General features: G+C 42.4%; 1 protein-coding gene across 5 annotated transcripts in view; it reads right to left on the bottom strand.

Annotated features, from left to right (window-relative positions):
- Window positions 1–12,930, bottom strand: part of diaph2 (diaphanous-related formin 2) — a 632,555-nt gene extending 619,625 nt beyond the window's left edge. For 4 of the 5 annotated variants that reach the window (XM_059651484.1, XM_059651487.1, XM_059651485.1 and 1 more), the window contains exon 1: window positions 12,455–12,930. In XM_059651484.1, the coding sequence (XP_059507467.1) occupies window positions 12,455–12,574 (120 nt within the window). In that variant the 5' untranslated portion in view covers window positions 12,575–12,930. Of the gene's footprint in view, window positions 1–10,733; window positions 10,777–12,454 lie in introns of all 5 variants that reach the window. The other variant, XM_059651488.1, reaches the window with a different exon arrangement.
- Between the last annotated feature and the right edge of the window lie 365 nt (window positions 12,931–13,295).

Genomic DNA, 13,295 nt, shown 5'->3' with positions numbered 1-13,295 from the left:
ATGGGTCACTATACTCAAGTGTTAACGGTCCTTCTCTCAAGACATGCTGCCCATGTTTCTCTAGCAGTCTTCTGGTTATAACCTTAAATATAAATCAATAAGCCTGCCTATTTTTTTTTTTGGGGGGGGGGGGGGGAAGACGAATAGATAATTTCACAGACTAATGATAGAGGAAAAAAATTTCCTCAATGCTGTCATAATGTTCTCATCTTTCCCACAAAATAAAACTTCCCTCAGAATCCATCCAATTAAACGTTGCTCTTCAATATTTCAGTAAGATCACACCTCATTCTTCGAAACTTCAATGGGTATAGGATTAACCTGTTCAACCTATCTTCACATTTTGATTCCCGCTGATGTTATTACTGGACAAGTAAGGTCTCCGACTGAATTGTGGCAAGATCGATAACACTTGGGTTTTCTTATTGTTTTTAAATGAGGTGGTCTCTGCCTGAAATGAGAGCATGCAATATGGCAGATTTCAGTTTAACAATAAAAACAGAACTTTTAATACAAACGCAAGGAAAATAAAATAACCCAACTACTTATGCAAAACACAAACTTAAGACTTCAATATATGTGGTAATATATATTCCCATTAATGCCCAAAACACTCCTTTACAGAACCCCAAAATACCCTAGGACACCACTCACATCTGCAAGAATTTCCTTCTGTTACCTCTTTAGGCCAGCTCGTGATTTCAATTCTTTGTTGAACAGGTGGCATGGTGGTTCAATGGTTAATACTACTGCGTCACAGCACCAGGGACCCGGATTCAGTTTCACCCTTGGGGACTGCCTGTATGGAGTTTGCACATTTTCGGTTTCTGTGTGGGTTTCCTCCCACAGTCCAAAGATGTGCAAGTTAGGTAAATAGGCCAGACTAAACTGCCCATTGTGCCCGGGGATGTGCAGGCTAGGTAGATTAGCAATGAAAAATACAGGGTTATAGTGATAGAAGGGGGTTAGGAATCTGGGCGAGATGATGTTTGGAGATGTGGTGCAGATTCAATGGGCTGAATCATCTACTTCCACACTGGAAGGATTTCTATGATACAAGCTGCAGAATCTGATAGAGTCTTCTTACAGGCATCATACACTTGACCTTAAAACAGTTTCAGCTTCCAAACAACCCAACAGGGTTTGACCCAAACACCCCTGGTATTCAAGAATAATTAATCTCCTTACTCAGAGGCAACTTATTTTTTTTAAAAATCTAAAAAAAACTATTGTCTCTCAGGAACAGCGACTTTACACAATCTTCAGATAAGAACCCTGCAGAGCTACCCCAAACTAAAAGGAAAACAGAAGGTTTCTCTCAGCCATTTTGCTGTTTCCCAAACACAAACCAAAAACAAGTCCAGAACCATCATCAGAAAATCTAACATACTACACTGTGTACTTTCTTCCACAAACAACTCACCCAAATTAAAAGGTTTGACTAAATTTGTAGCTCGGGTTGATGAGAACCGCCAGTTCAATTGGGACAATACCAGGATCCTAGGTCAGGCCAAAGAGACTAGCATGGGAATTCCTAGAGGTCTGGTTCTCCACCAAGAAGGCCATCAATAGACACAGAACTACACACTTTTTTTTTTAAATACACCATTGTGAAGGAAAACCAGAAGAAATGAGCTAATCAAATCCAATAGACCCTGGAGTTTAAACACCCTGATGTTATCCAGCAGGGTAACAAAACATTTGCAAACTAACCAACCAACTCAGCCAACGAACCAACCACATCACCCAAAAAACCTTTTCCTTGGAGCTTCCGCTCTCAAACAGTTTTAAAAGAAATCACCATGGCTGTTAGATATAACTGCAAGTTAATCATTAAATTCCAAACAGAAAAAAGCCAAACTGAAAAAGAAATTATATTAAAATATACATCTAAATAAATCTCTCAGTCTACCTCACAAAAGGGAAGCTCCTCACTCCTGAATGCAGTTAAGACCATCTTTCCTAAACTACCCCCAAGAAGCCCAAACTCTACACATGTTTTATTTCCTACGTGATAATATGATAAACTCCAACATTCTACTTGGCTTTTGAATCAATTGGTGCAGCTGCGAAACAATTTTCGTATTTCATGTACCAGGATGACTAAATCCTTCTATTCTTCGAAGCTCTGCAATCTCTATTCAAACTGTATCCAGTTCCTGTTCTTCCAGTCTTCTCTGGAAAAATTGCTGTTTGCATTCTCTACCTTGTATCAGGTTAATAACAAGTGCCAAAATTTTGTCCTATACTTGTTTTATTGTGGCATACCCTAAATCACATCTGATGCCTTTAGAAGAAAATTTGTGTTATTGACAATCCCCTAATTGATGATTGATTTTTGGATATTAGTTTTGAATACATATACTAATAGGAGTCCTTGCATAATGATAGCAATTTCAAATGATTTAAAAAGCTAAAAGATGGTAACAGACAACTGACGTGCAACCTTTCAACAATGATAACACTGGAGTTTCATCATTCTGCATGAAGCATACTATTATGAATAACAAAATAACATCCAAGAAACACTTCCTTTTGCTGTGATTGGGAAATCTGTTCTTTTAGTGTGATGCAATCACTCTAGATGAAACTGGCACTCACCCAAATTCAGAAAACCGTTAGCAGGCTGCACTTTAAAATATGTAGAATGCTAAACAAGATGGACCTCACAGGATAACAAACTGACAGTGCTTCACTTCCTTAACTTCCAACATTACATTTTCTGGATCATGGTCAAATTGTCCAAAGAAAGATTAAATGGAAAAGATATTAGCCAGCTAGAATTAGCAATTCTCTAAGAAGCAATTTACATGTAAAAAACATTCATTTGAGATTTGGAATTTGAGTAGGGGCATGCTGTTCTGGCCTGCATATGAGTAACAGTTAGCTCTGAAAAAACTGCCAAGTTATGAATTTAAATCCTGCACATCTCAGAGCTGCTTACCTTCGGTCCTGCCTGCAATCACAACGCCAGTTTGTTTGTGCGTCCAACCTCTCCCCCGCAGAATGGGCAGCCCTCCACTCCCTCCGCTCCAACCCCAACCTCACCAGCAAACCTGCAGACAAGGGTGGCGCAGTGGTAGTATGGCACACTGACCTCTACATCACCGAGGCCAAACGTCAACTCTCTGACACAACCTCCTACCGCCCCCTTGATCATGACCCCATCCCCGAGCACCAAACCATCATCTCCAACACCATCCATGACCTCATCAGCTCAGGGGACCTCTCACCCACAGCCTCCAACCTTATTGCTCCCCAACAGCGCACGGCCCGTTTCTATCTCCTTCCCAAAATCCACAATCCTGCCTGCCCTGGTGGACCCATTGTCTCAGCTTGTTCCTGCCCCACCGAACTCACCTCCACCTATTTGGACTCCATTTTCTCCCCTTTGGTCCAGGAACTCCCCACCTACATCCGTGGCACCACCCATACCCTCCACCTCCTCCAGGACTTCCAATTCCCTGGCCCCCAACACCTCATTTTCACCATGGACATCCAGTCCCTATACACCTGTATTCCTCATGCAGTTGGCCTCAAGGCCCTCCGCGTCTTCCTGTCCCGCAGGCCCAACCAATCCCCCTCCGACACCCTCATCTGCCTAGCCGAACTCGTCCTCACTCTCAACAACTTCTCTTTCGATTCCTCCCACTTCCTACAAAGAGGGTGGCCATGGGTACCCGCATGGGCCCAAGCTATGCCTGCCTCTTTGTAGGTTACAAAGAACAGTCCCCCTTCCGCACCTACACAGGCCCCAAACCCCAACTCATCCTACGTTACATTGATGACTGTATCGGCGCTGCCTCTTGCTCCCCAGAGGAGCTCGAACAGTTCATCCTCTTCATCAACACCTTCCACCCCAACCTCAAGTTCACCTGAGCCATCTCCAACACATCCCTCACCTTCCTGGACCCCTCAGTCTCCATCTCAGGTAACCAGCTAGAGACTGATGTCCATTTCAAGCCCACTGACTCCCACAGCTACCTAGAATAAACCTCTTCCCACTCACCCTCCTGCAAATATTCCATCCCCTATTCCCAAGATGAGGCATTCCACTCCCGCACATCCCAGATGTCCACGTTCTTCAAGGACCGCAACATTCTCTCCTCCCCCACATCCCCCACCCCCCCCACAGTGGTTGAGAACACCCTTGACCACGTCTCCCACAGTTCCCGCAACACATTCCTCACACCCCGCCCCTGCCACAACTACCCCCAGAGGATCCCCATCATTCTCTCATACCACCCCACCAACCTCCGGATACAACTCATCATCCTCCGACACTTCCACCATCTACAATCCGACGCCACCACCCAAGACGTTTTTTCCATCCCCACCCTCGTCTGCCTTCCGGAGAGACCAATCTCTCCGCGACTCCCTTGTCCGCTCCACACTCCCCTCCAACCCCACCACACCCGGTACCTTCCCCTGCAACCACAGGAAGTGCTACACTTGCCCCCACACCACCTCCCTCACCCCTATCCCAGGCCCCAAGATGACCTTCCATATTAAGCAGATGTTCACCTGCACATCTGCCAATGTGGTATACTGTAGACATTGTACCCGGTGTGGCTTTCTCTACATTGGGGAAACCAAGCGGAGGCTTGGGGACTACTTTGCAGAACACCTCCGCTCAGTTCGCAACAAACAACTGCACCTCCCAGTCGCGAACCATTTTAACTCCCCTTCCCATTCCTCAGACGAATGTCCATCATGGGCCTCTTGCAGCGCCACAATGATGCCACCTGAAGGTTGCAAGAACAGCAACTCATATTCCACTTGGGAGCCCTTGCAGCCCAATGATATCAATGTGGACTTCACAAGCTTCAAAATCTCCCCTTCCCGCACTGCATCCCAAAACCAGCCCAGTTCTTCCCCTCCACCCACTGCATCACAAAACCAGCCCAGCCTGTCTCCGCTTCCCTAACTTGTTCTTCCTCTCACCCATCCCTTCCTCCCACCTCAAGCCACACCTCCATTTCCTACCTACCACCTCATCCCGCCTCCTTGACCTGTCAGTCTTCCCTGGACTGACCTATCCCCTCCCTACCTCCTCACCTATACTCCTCTCTACCTATCTTCTTTTCTCTCCCTCTTCGGTCCACCTACCCCTCTCTCCCTATTTATTCCAGTTCCCTCTCCCCATCCCCCTCTCTCATGAAGGGTCTAGGCCCGAAACATCAGCTTGTGCACTCCTGGGATGCTGCTTGGCCTGCTGTGTTCATCCAGCTCCACGCTTTGTTAGCCAATTTGTATCAGGCAGAAAGCAAAAAAGTCATGCGTCCCATTGCTGCTTCAGAGGGCCGGCATTAACACAAAGTGTTTCATGACATTTCCCTGCTATCTAAGACCTCACCTTCTTCCTTTACATATAATGAACCAGTTCATTTCAGTGTCTTGATTGAACCTGTTTCCATCGCAATCTTTTTTTTTTGGGGGGGGGGGGGGGGGGGGGGGAGAGAAGGCTTGCATTACCATTGCCGGTTTTACAAATCACTTAAAATCATGAAGTGCAGATTTAAGATTCTTCCACCAACGTATCAGTAGTTTTCCCCAATCTGTTCTGTCAAGACCCCTCAATTTTAACATCTAGCAAATCCCCTTTTATATGTCCAATCGCCAAAGGAAAATTCAACTTCTTAAATATATTAAAATTCCTTATTTATGGAGCCATTCTTAAATGTCTCCTGAACAGTCTCCAATGTCTTCACATCCTTCATGAAGAGCAACATCCAGAACAATACACAAAACTCCAACTAAGGCTAATGTCTATGCAAGTACATAGGGGTGTACTGCAAATTACTGCACTTTTTCACATATCCTCTTATTGACCATTTGCTGAAATTTCTTTTTCAAAAACCAACTGTTTACTTTACTTCTGTTTCTTCCACTGCCAGATAGTTATATTTGTGGCCTACAGACTATGACTGAATCTTTATTATCTTTTAAAATTATCCAGATGAAATGATTTAAAAGGAGAGAAAAATACAATGAAGGCTCAGTTATTCCAACTCCTTTTTCCAATATGCATTACCCTGACATTTAATTTCTAGTCTCAATTTTTGCAGCCACAGCACAATAGTCCCCATACATGATTCCTCCCAATATATAACTCCAGCCCTGTTGTGTTATTATGTATATTTCTATTTTAATTCATCTTAATAGGATACTCCTTCACTTTAGGTTTACCCATATTTTTAATCACTTATTCTACAACTGGAATTACTTCCTTGGCCTCAAGATTCTGATTTACTTTATTCTTTTCAATTCACACCAACCCAGTCTTTTCTCTACATTTGTCAAGCTTTCACTCCATCTCCCTTGCTACTTATACTTTTTTCTTATAAAAAGCAATTTCATTCCAGTTCCGACGGCACCCATCTCAAATGGTACAGTTCCTTTCTGTTCCACAACTGCTATCAGTCTTTATTTAAATTCATGGTGATTTTTTGTGTTGCTTGCCTCAAAGTTGGAAAGCTGTAAAGAAACAAATACCCAAATTGGCAATTGTCATTAAAGGAAACAGAATTACAGCAGCTATGGAAGCACACAAAACAAAGGTAGTAAATGTTTGCCTTACTGTATGTATAATACGTTTACCCCAAGTCGTTGCACTTCACTTCAAATATTTCCAGTCTGTAAATATATTCTTAGAGTAACTTATTTTAGTATAATAGCTAGGCTGTTACTTCACAACTAATGCAATGTAGTTGATTGCTGTGCAGTCAGAAACGAAGTTCACTTCCATGGTTCCCTAAAGAGTATTGATTCAGTTCGGCAAGGAAACATCAGTTAGAATTAAGCCTTTGCAATCTATTTGCTTTGTATTTTTGGAGAAGGTGGAAAGCATATTTCATGTTCCATTGATGTCAGGATAGTGTAGTACAAGATGAACAATGCACACCTGCACAACACAAAGCAAGTCTGAAATTTGTTTAAATGCCCAGAGATGCAATATATCCTGTTCTAATGATGGCTCTATGGGAGACAACTGTAATTGCTTCTCAACTATTACATTCCACTCTTAACTCCACAAGTCTATGGGCAGACAAACCTACAATGACGTGTGCCATTTTCCTAGTCTCATCCCATATCTAACCTTCCCTCTCATCTCCACCTCCTTGACCTGACAACCTGACCACCTTCCCTCCCACCTATCCACCGCCCCACCTCACTGACCAACCCCCACTATTCCCTACCTGCAATCGTCTATCATCATCCCACCTACCTTTCCCAGCTCCACCCCTCATCTGTCTTTATTTCTGAGCTCCCTTCCCCTTCTCTATTTCTGACAAAGGGTCCTGACTCGAAACATCAACCTTCCTGCTCCTGATGCTGCCTGGTCTGCTGTGCTCCTCCAGCTCCACACTGTGCCTCTGACTCCAGCAACTGCAGATCTTGCTATCTGACTACTTTTATGTTGCTGCATATCCCAAAATCTTTCTGCAAAATTATGCAAAAGTAATTGAACAATTATAATGCAATTAAAAGTCTTTGGACAGACTAATGTAGCTAGTACAACCTCTTGAAAGAGAGTGCACTTTTCAGAGTGCCAAAATTGATTCTAGAGACTTGGTCTACTGGAGGAAAACCTGACAGCATAACAGAAGTGATGAGAGATTTCTTGTAGCTTTAGGCCAGTTGTATTCAACACAGCTTTGAACATCAGGCATTTTAGAAGTGAAGTCCAGAGCACATTTAAACAAAAATCTGAAGTTCATTTAAATGATTGTTGATACAGCCATCAACACGTATTTAAAGCATTTGCACAGAATTCTGTTTGCATGTTGCAGATAGACAAATGTACTGTATGTTTGAATCCAATACTTATTCCACAAGTCTTACATGAAACTGGGGTATAAGCCATTAGTTTTCTGTGCTGAATTTACATAATCACAATTGGAACTAAACACGATAACATCAAGTTTGGTAAGAAATTATTTTCTATTCCTCCTTAGACAGCCCTTTGGGATCGAAGATTACATCCACTCTGGTTTCTTGGGTGCTAAATGAGTCTGTTAAGTCCAATGTGCAATCTACAGTCTCTGCCACATGCGGGGCATATGAAGCCTGAAAAGACCATACAGACGAAATGTTTGTAAGTTAGTACACTTCTCTTCAAGTGTTCAATTTAACCTCTGCATGCTCCTGATAAAGTCTCAATGAGTTTCAATCCTTTCCAAATAAAGGATCTCCATTTTGGTTATTCACACTCAAATTTCCAGTCAGCAGGGATATTTGTGTTCTTCAGGAATGGTTCAAGGACAAGCCCAAAACTCTTCCGCAGTACGCCTGGGAGTTGCCTGCTGCAGAGGTCCAAGTAGAATTTCCTACTGCACCTGAGCATGTGGACACAAAACTACGCACATGCTCAAAAACATCAAGACAAAGTACCGAAACATACAGCTTAGCATTCCTTTACTCCTTCAAGGGCTGCGGGCAATGATGGAAAATTTGGTATTTATCCATCTCTAAATGGATTGCTAGAGCACTTCAGAAGCCAGTTAAACATCAACCATATTGCAATGGGTCTAAAGTAACACGTAGAGCAGAGCTAGTCAAGGTGAAAGCTTTCCTTTAAGACATTAGTGAACAAAGTCAGATTTTATAACAACTGAAACTAGTTGACATGGTCACCAGAGACAGGCTTTATATTCCAAATGTACTAATCGAACTTGAATTCCTCTGGCTGTGGTCACCTTCCCTTTAGACAGCTTTTGTTTACAGATGCTGAATATTTCCGATCAACAAGTTAAAACAATGCCAGAGTACTCACCTCCTCTTGTCAAGAGTTAAATTTTCATTACATTGCAGCATTCCTTTCAATGGAACAGCGAGGCAAGTGTTTGCACTCATTCAATTATAAATTCAAATAGGTTTGGCAGATGATAGCTCAACTTGAATTCAACATTTGCTGCATTTAATTTGGAAAATTACAAAATAGTTCCTTAAATTTATCAGATTGACTTTATGTTATTGTATTAGGTCTTTGAGATGTACTGCATGGATACAAGCCCTTTGGTCCAACTCATCCATGCTGTTAAGTGTTTCCCCACCCCCAATTTCACAACCAGACTAAGCCATCTGTGGATGGATGAGTGTAAAAAGTCAAATCAATACAGAACCCACATTAAGTGCAAAAAAGGACGCTTCAGATCACTGTATCTGAGCCTTTTTGTTGTTAAGCTGTGTAATTCTGATCAAAAACAACAGTGAGGCGGCGATGGCCTTGTGGTATTATTGTTCAACTGTTAATCCAGAGATCCAGATAACACACTGGGAACCCAAGTTCAAATCCCATTATGGCAGATGGTGGAATTTGAATTCAATCGATATCTGGAATTAGCAATCTAATGATGACATTGAATCCATTGCCAATTGTCAGAAAAACTTATCTGTTTCACTAATGCCCTTTGCGGAAGGAAATTTCCTTTCTAATCTGGTCTGGCCTACATGTGACTCCAGACCTCCAACAACATGGTTGGTTCTTAACTGCCCTCTGGTCAATAAATGCTGCCTATCCAGTGGCACACTCATCACGCTAACAAATGAAGAAATTGTGTACAAAACTGATTAGTTTTAAAACTAAACAGCCCCTTCAGAGGCTTTAAACAACAGGTGCTAACGTGGTCAAATATTTTCTTCATTGTACCTTTACTGGCAATAAAAAGTCAGCCGTTTTATTTGGTGGTGGATTGAACTATTAAAATGCCAAATGAAGTAATTTTCACAATAACTTGTATTATAAGTACAGGAATTGAAATGCAGAGTTTGATATTTCAGCCTCCGAAGACTTTTTTTAATTAGTCGCGATGGCTGATCTGCAGTCTCACATTTAACCTATTTAGGAATATGTTGCAAAGCTAATTATGAAGTTAACAAAACTAAATTACTGCCTTCAAATTAATTGATCTCACATCAACATCCATTTGTAGGAGTCAGTTCCAAACTTCCATCACCCTTTGAATATTGACATATTTCCTAATTTCGCTCGCAACATATTTGGCTTTAGTTTTTTTAAGATAAGTCCCCTAATTCTAGGCTCAGGGAAAAGTTTCTCATGCTCTGATCTCTTCTCCTTAATATTTGTTTGATATGAACAATTGAGTAACTAGAGGCTACAACTGAAAAAATATAAAACAAGTCCTAATTAATAAGCTTACTAATGTAGAAAGAAAAATTTTCAAGACCCATAAGAGGATAAGACTATTGCTAAGTAACGAGCGTCATCGAGTGCATGAAATTAATTTACATCTCAAAAGAAAGGTCAACTGTACGAAATAAATTAAACCTTTCAAAGTTTGTTGATTACAGAGGGTATGGTTGCATTGTGATAACGTCACTGGTACTTCGGTTCGGACTCTACCACAACTGGTGATATTTGAATTCATTTCATAAACCTAGACAATAAAATTAGCCTCTCTAATGGCAACCAAACAATCAACCACTGTTAGAAAATACCCATCTGGTTTTCTAAAGCCCTTTAAAAAGCAAAGAAATCTGCTGTCCTTACCCACTTTGGGTGACTGCAAACTCAACAATATGAATCTCAATTGACTCCTAGCTACTCTCAGCAAACCTTTTAGTTCAACAGCAGTTAGGAATGAGCAATAAGTGCTCATCTTGCCAGGCAGGCGCGCGCACATCCCAGGAAAGAAACAAGACAGCTCACAGTCAGCAATCATGAATTTGAAAGTTCCAGACCAAGTCATTAGGACACAGGTATAACGCACCATTATATTTTTACTGGAGACGGTGAAGAGGCAGAAGGATGTCCTAGGTAAGGATAATAAATAAAAAGTTAAAAGGCTTGTTAGTTTTGCTCAATAGTTGCAATGGAACATCCAACTCAACTGGCAAATTAAAATTTTGTTAATAAGTATTGAAACATTGCTGACAGACAACTGACAGCATTTCATTTCTTCAACATACAGGTTTAAAACTGTCATGCAGAATTCTATCAAAAAACAATTAATTCTAACCAGTTTATGGAGCCCGAAGCTGAAATAAACAAAATTTCAAAGCACAGTAATAGGTATTGAAATCCACATTTACATTTGGCACTCGTGCCTATGTTTTGAATACGTAATTCATCATGTTGTTACTTGTTACTACAGCAATGAAAACATACAAGATCATACAACAGGTGTGAAGTTTCATTAGAAATAAGGGAAGCTACGCAGTACAGTATAGAAGCTGAATTTGGAAATACAAATCAAGCAAATATTGGATTATGTTTCTCGCAGCTGGTGTTACATTTAGGAAGGAAAGTGTAGCAATCTGGTGCCTAACTACATTACTTTTACACTAACTACAATATGAAATACTCCTTTTACAATTAACAGTAATTCATTACTTAATCTAATATTAATTACAGTGTGCAGATGAGAATCTTCCTTATCGCACTTCAATCATTAATACTGACTTCACATGACAAAGAGGCTACACTCCAAATGTCTGTTTTCAAATAAACTTGCTGGACTATAACCTAATGTGTGATTTCTGACCTTGTCCACCCCAGTCTAACACTGGCACCTCCACATCATTAACATCAGAACATTTCAGTGATTACAAAGCAGGTTCTCAAAACACAGCAAGGAGGTAATCTACTCGTCACTTAAACATCACTGGGTTAGACTGCCATATTCAGGAGCTTGCCAACTTTAGGGCTTTTTTCCTTAAAAACTGACACATTTAGAATTTTTGATCAGCCATAGGGAAGAGAAATTGTAAAGAGGTGCCCCATTTCTTCTCCTTTCTTTCTATGATATGCAGGCTATTCAATCTTACCAATGGGCCTGTTGAATGGCTGACATAACCTTCCCAGCTCCATGCACGACTAACATTGAGACACCCATCATTACAACCTGTGTCACAGTTTAATCACCTGCCTTCTCAAACACATTATTAAAACGGGCGTTGTACACAATGTGTGTTAGACTGAGATATCAAATTAAATGCTGAATTTATTCCATGGAGTAAACTGGCAACATGCGATTCCTTCTCCATAGACGTAAGACATTTGCAGATTAAAAATCTGAAAAAAAAGAATTGTTCAGTGCACAAATCGTAACAACTTACATTTTAAGGTACAAATTTTAGCCCTGACGATCTTATAGAAGGGAAACCAGCAGGTAAGAAGTGGAAGGGCCATTTGTTCGGTAGCGTGGGGGGCTAAGCAACACCATGTCTGATAAATACAATCGTGCACCAAACTGCAAACTAATCGAGGGTTCAACGTGCTTAGGATGTACAGATAACACCGTGCCGCCCGGCATGAGCAAGAAGGGCCTGCAAAACCGCACCACGCTCTTATCTGACGAATCAAACCTGGCTATTTCATTAGCTCCCCCAAAACGACGGGGGGCGCGGCGGCAGCAACAGGCACCACCACCACAGTGCAAGTGACTGAAAGAGTCGCTGCGTGTAGCAAGAAAAAGTACGGGGCGCTCACCAGCTTGGTTTTGTTTCTTGGGTCGTCTTCGGGAGGTTTCTTCTTCGAGGAGGACCTGTCAGACCTGTCCCGGCTGCGAGGAGGCGATTCGCTTCCGGCAGCCGGCGGCTGCCCGTCCATGTTGGAGCGGTTGACGGTGGATCCGGGCTCCTCCGGGAGGCTAGCTCTTTATCTATAAGTGTCGCTGCTGGGCGGCGGCGGCAGCAGCGGCCCGGCCGAACATTGCACGCTCACAAATCCTCCTCGGTCCGCTCTCACACCAACGTGTCTTCTGCCTCCCGTTTTTTTAATGGTTCTTGTGTTTAAGTCTCAAATCCACGGTTCCTGCTCCCAAAATTTTAAAAAAACCGTTTTACTTTCCTAATCTCGTTGACAATCAGCATAATATTCCGCCAAATTCAATGCCCTCTAGCCATAAGCTAAGGGACAAGAACACCACTACCTTCCCCTGCTCCGTCTGTCAACGGTTTGTTCCTTTCACACCCACACCCCAAGGCGCAGGCGCAGGCGCCAAGGCCCGCCCCGCTGCCGCCAGCCTCCCTTCGGTTGGCTGAGCACGACGCCAATCATATCCATGCCCGCCGCACACTCCACCAACTTCGGATGGTTACGTCAGCGGGTTCCTCCGGGATGACGTCAGGCCGGGCCTGACTGATTGCCGCGTGTGTACAGCTCTAAGTGGGTCAGGGAAGAGGTGAGGGCTCCATTCTGAACAATTGCCAAGAGACGTACACATACACACACAGAGTAAATAGTGTTAAATTATTCAGAGGGAAGACCCTCTCTCTCTCGCTGTCAAATTCTTTTTTTCTTTAAGTTTATGTCCTGGCACTGAGAAACT

This window comes from Stegostoma tigrinum, chromosome 15 (assembly GCF_030684315.1).
Source record: "Stegostoma tigrinum isolate sSteTig4 chromosome 15, sSteTig4.hap1, whole genome shotgun sequence".
Classification (NCBI taxonomy): Eukaryota; Metazoa; Chordata; class Chondrichthyes; order Orectolobiformes; family Stegostomatidae; genus Stegostoma; species Stegostoma tigrinum.
This window is presented reverse-complemented; position numbering and strand designations above follow the sequence as displayed.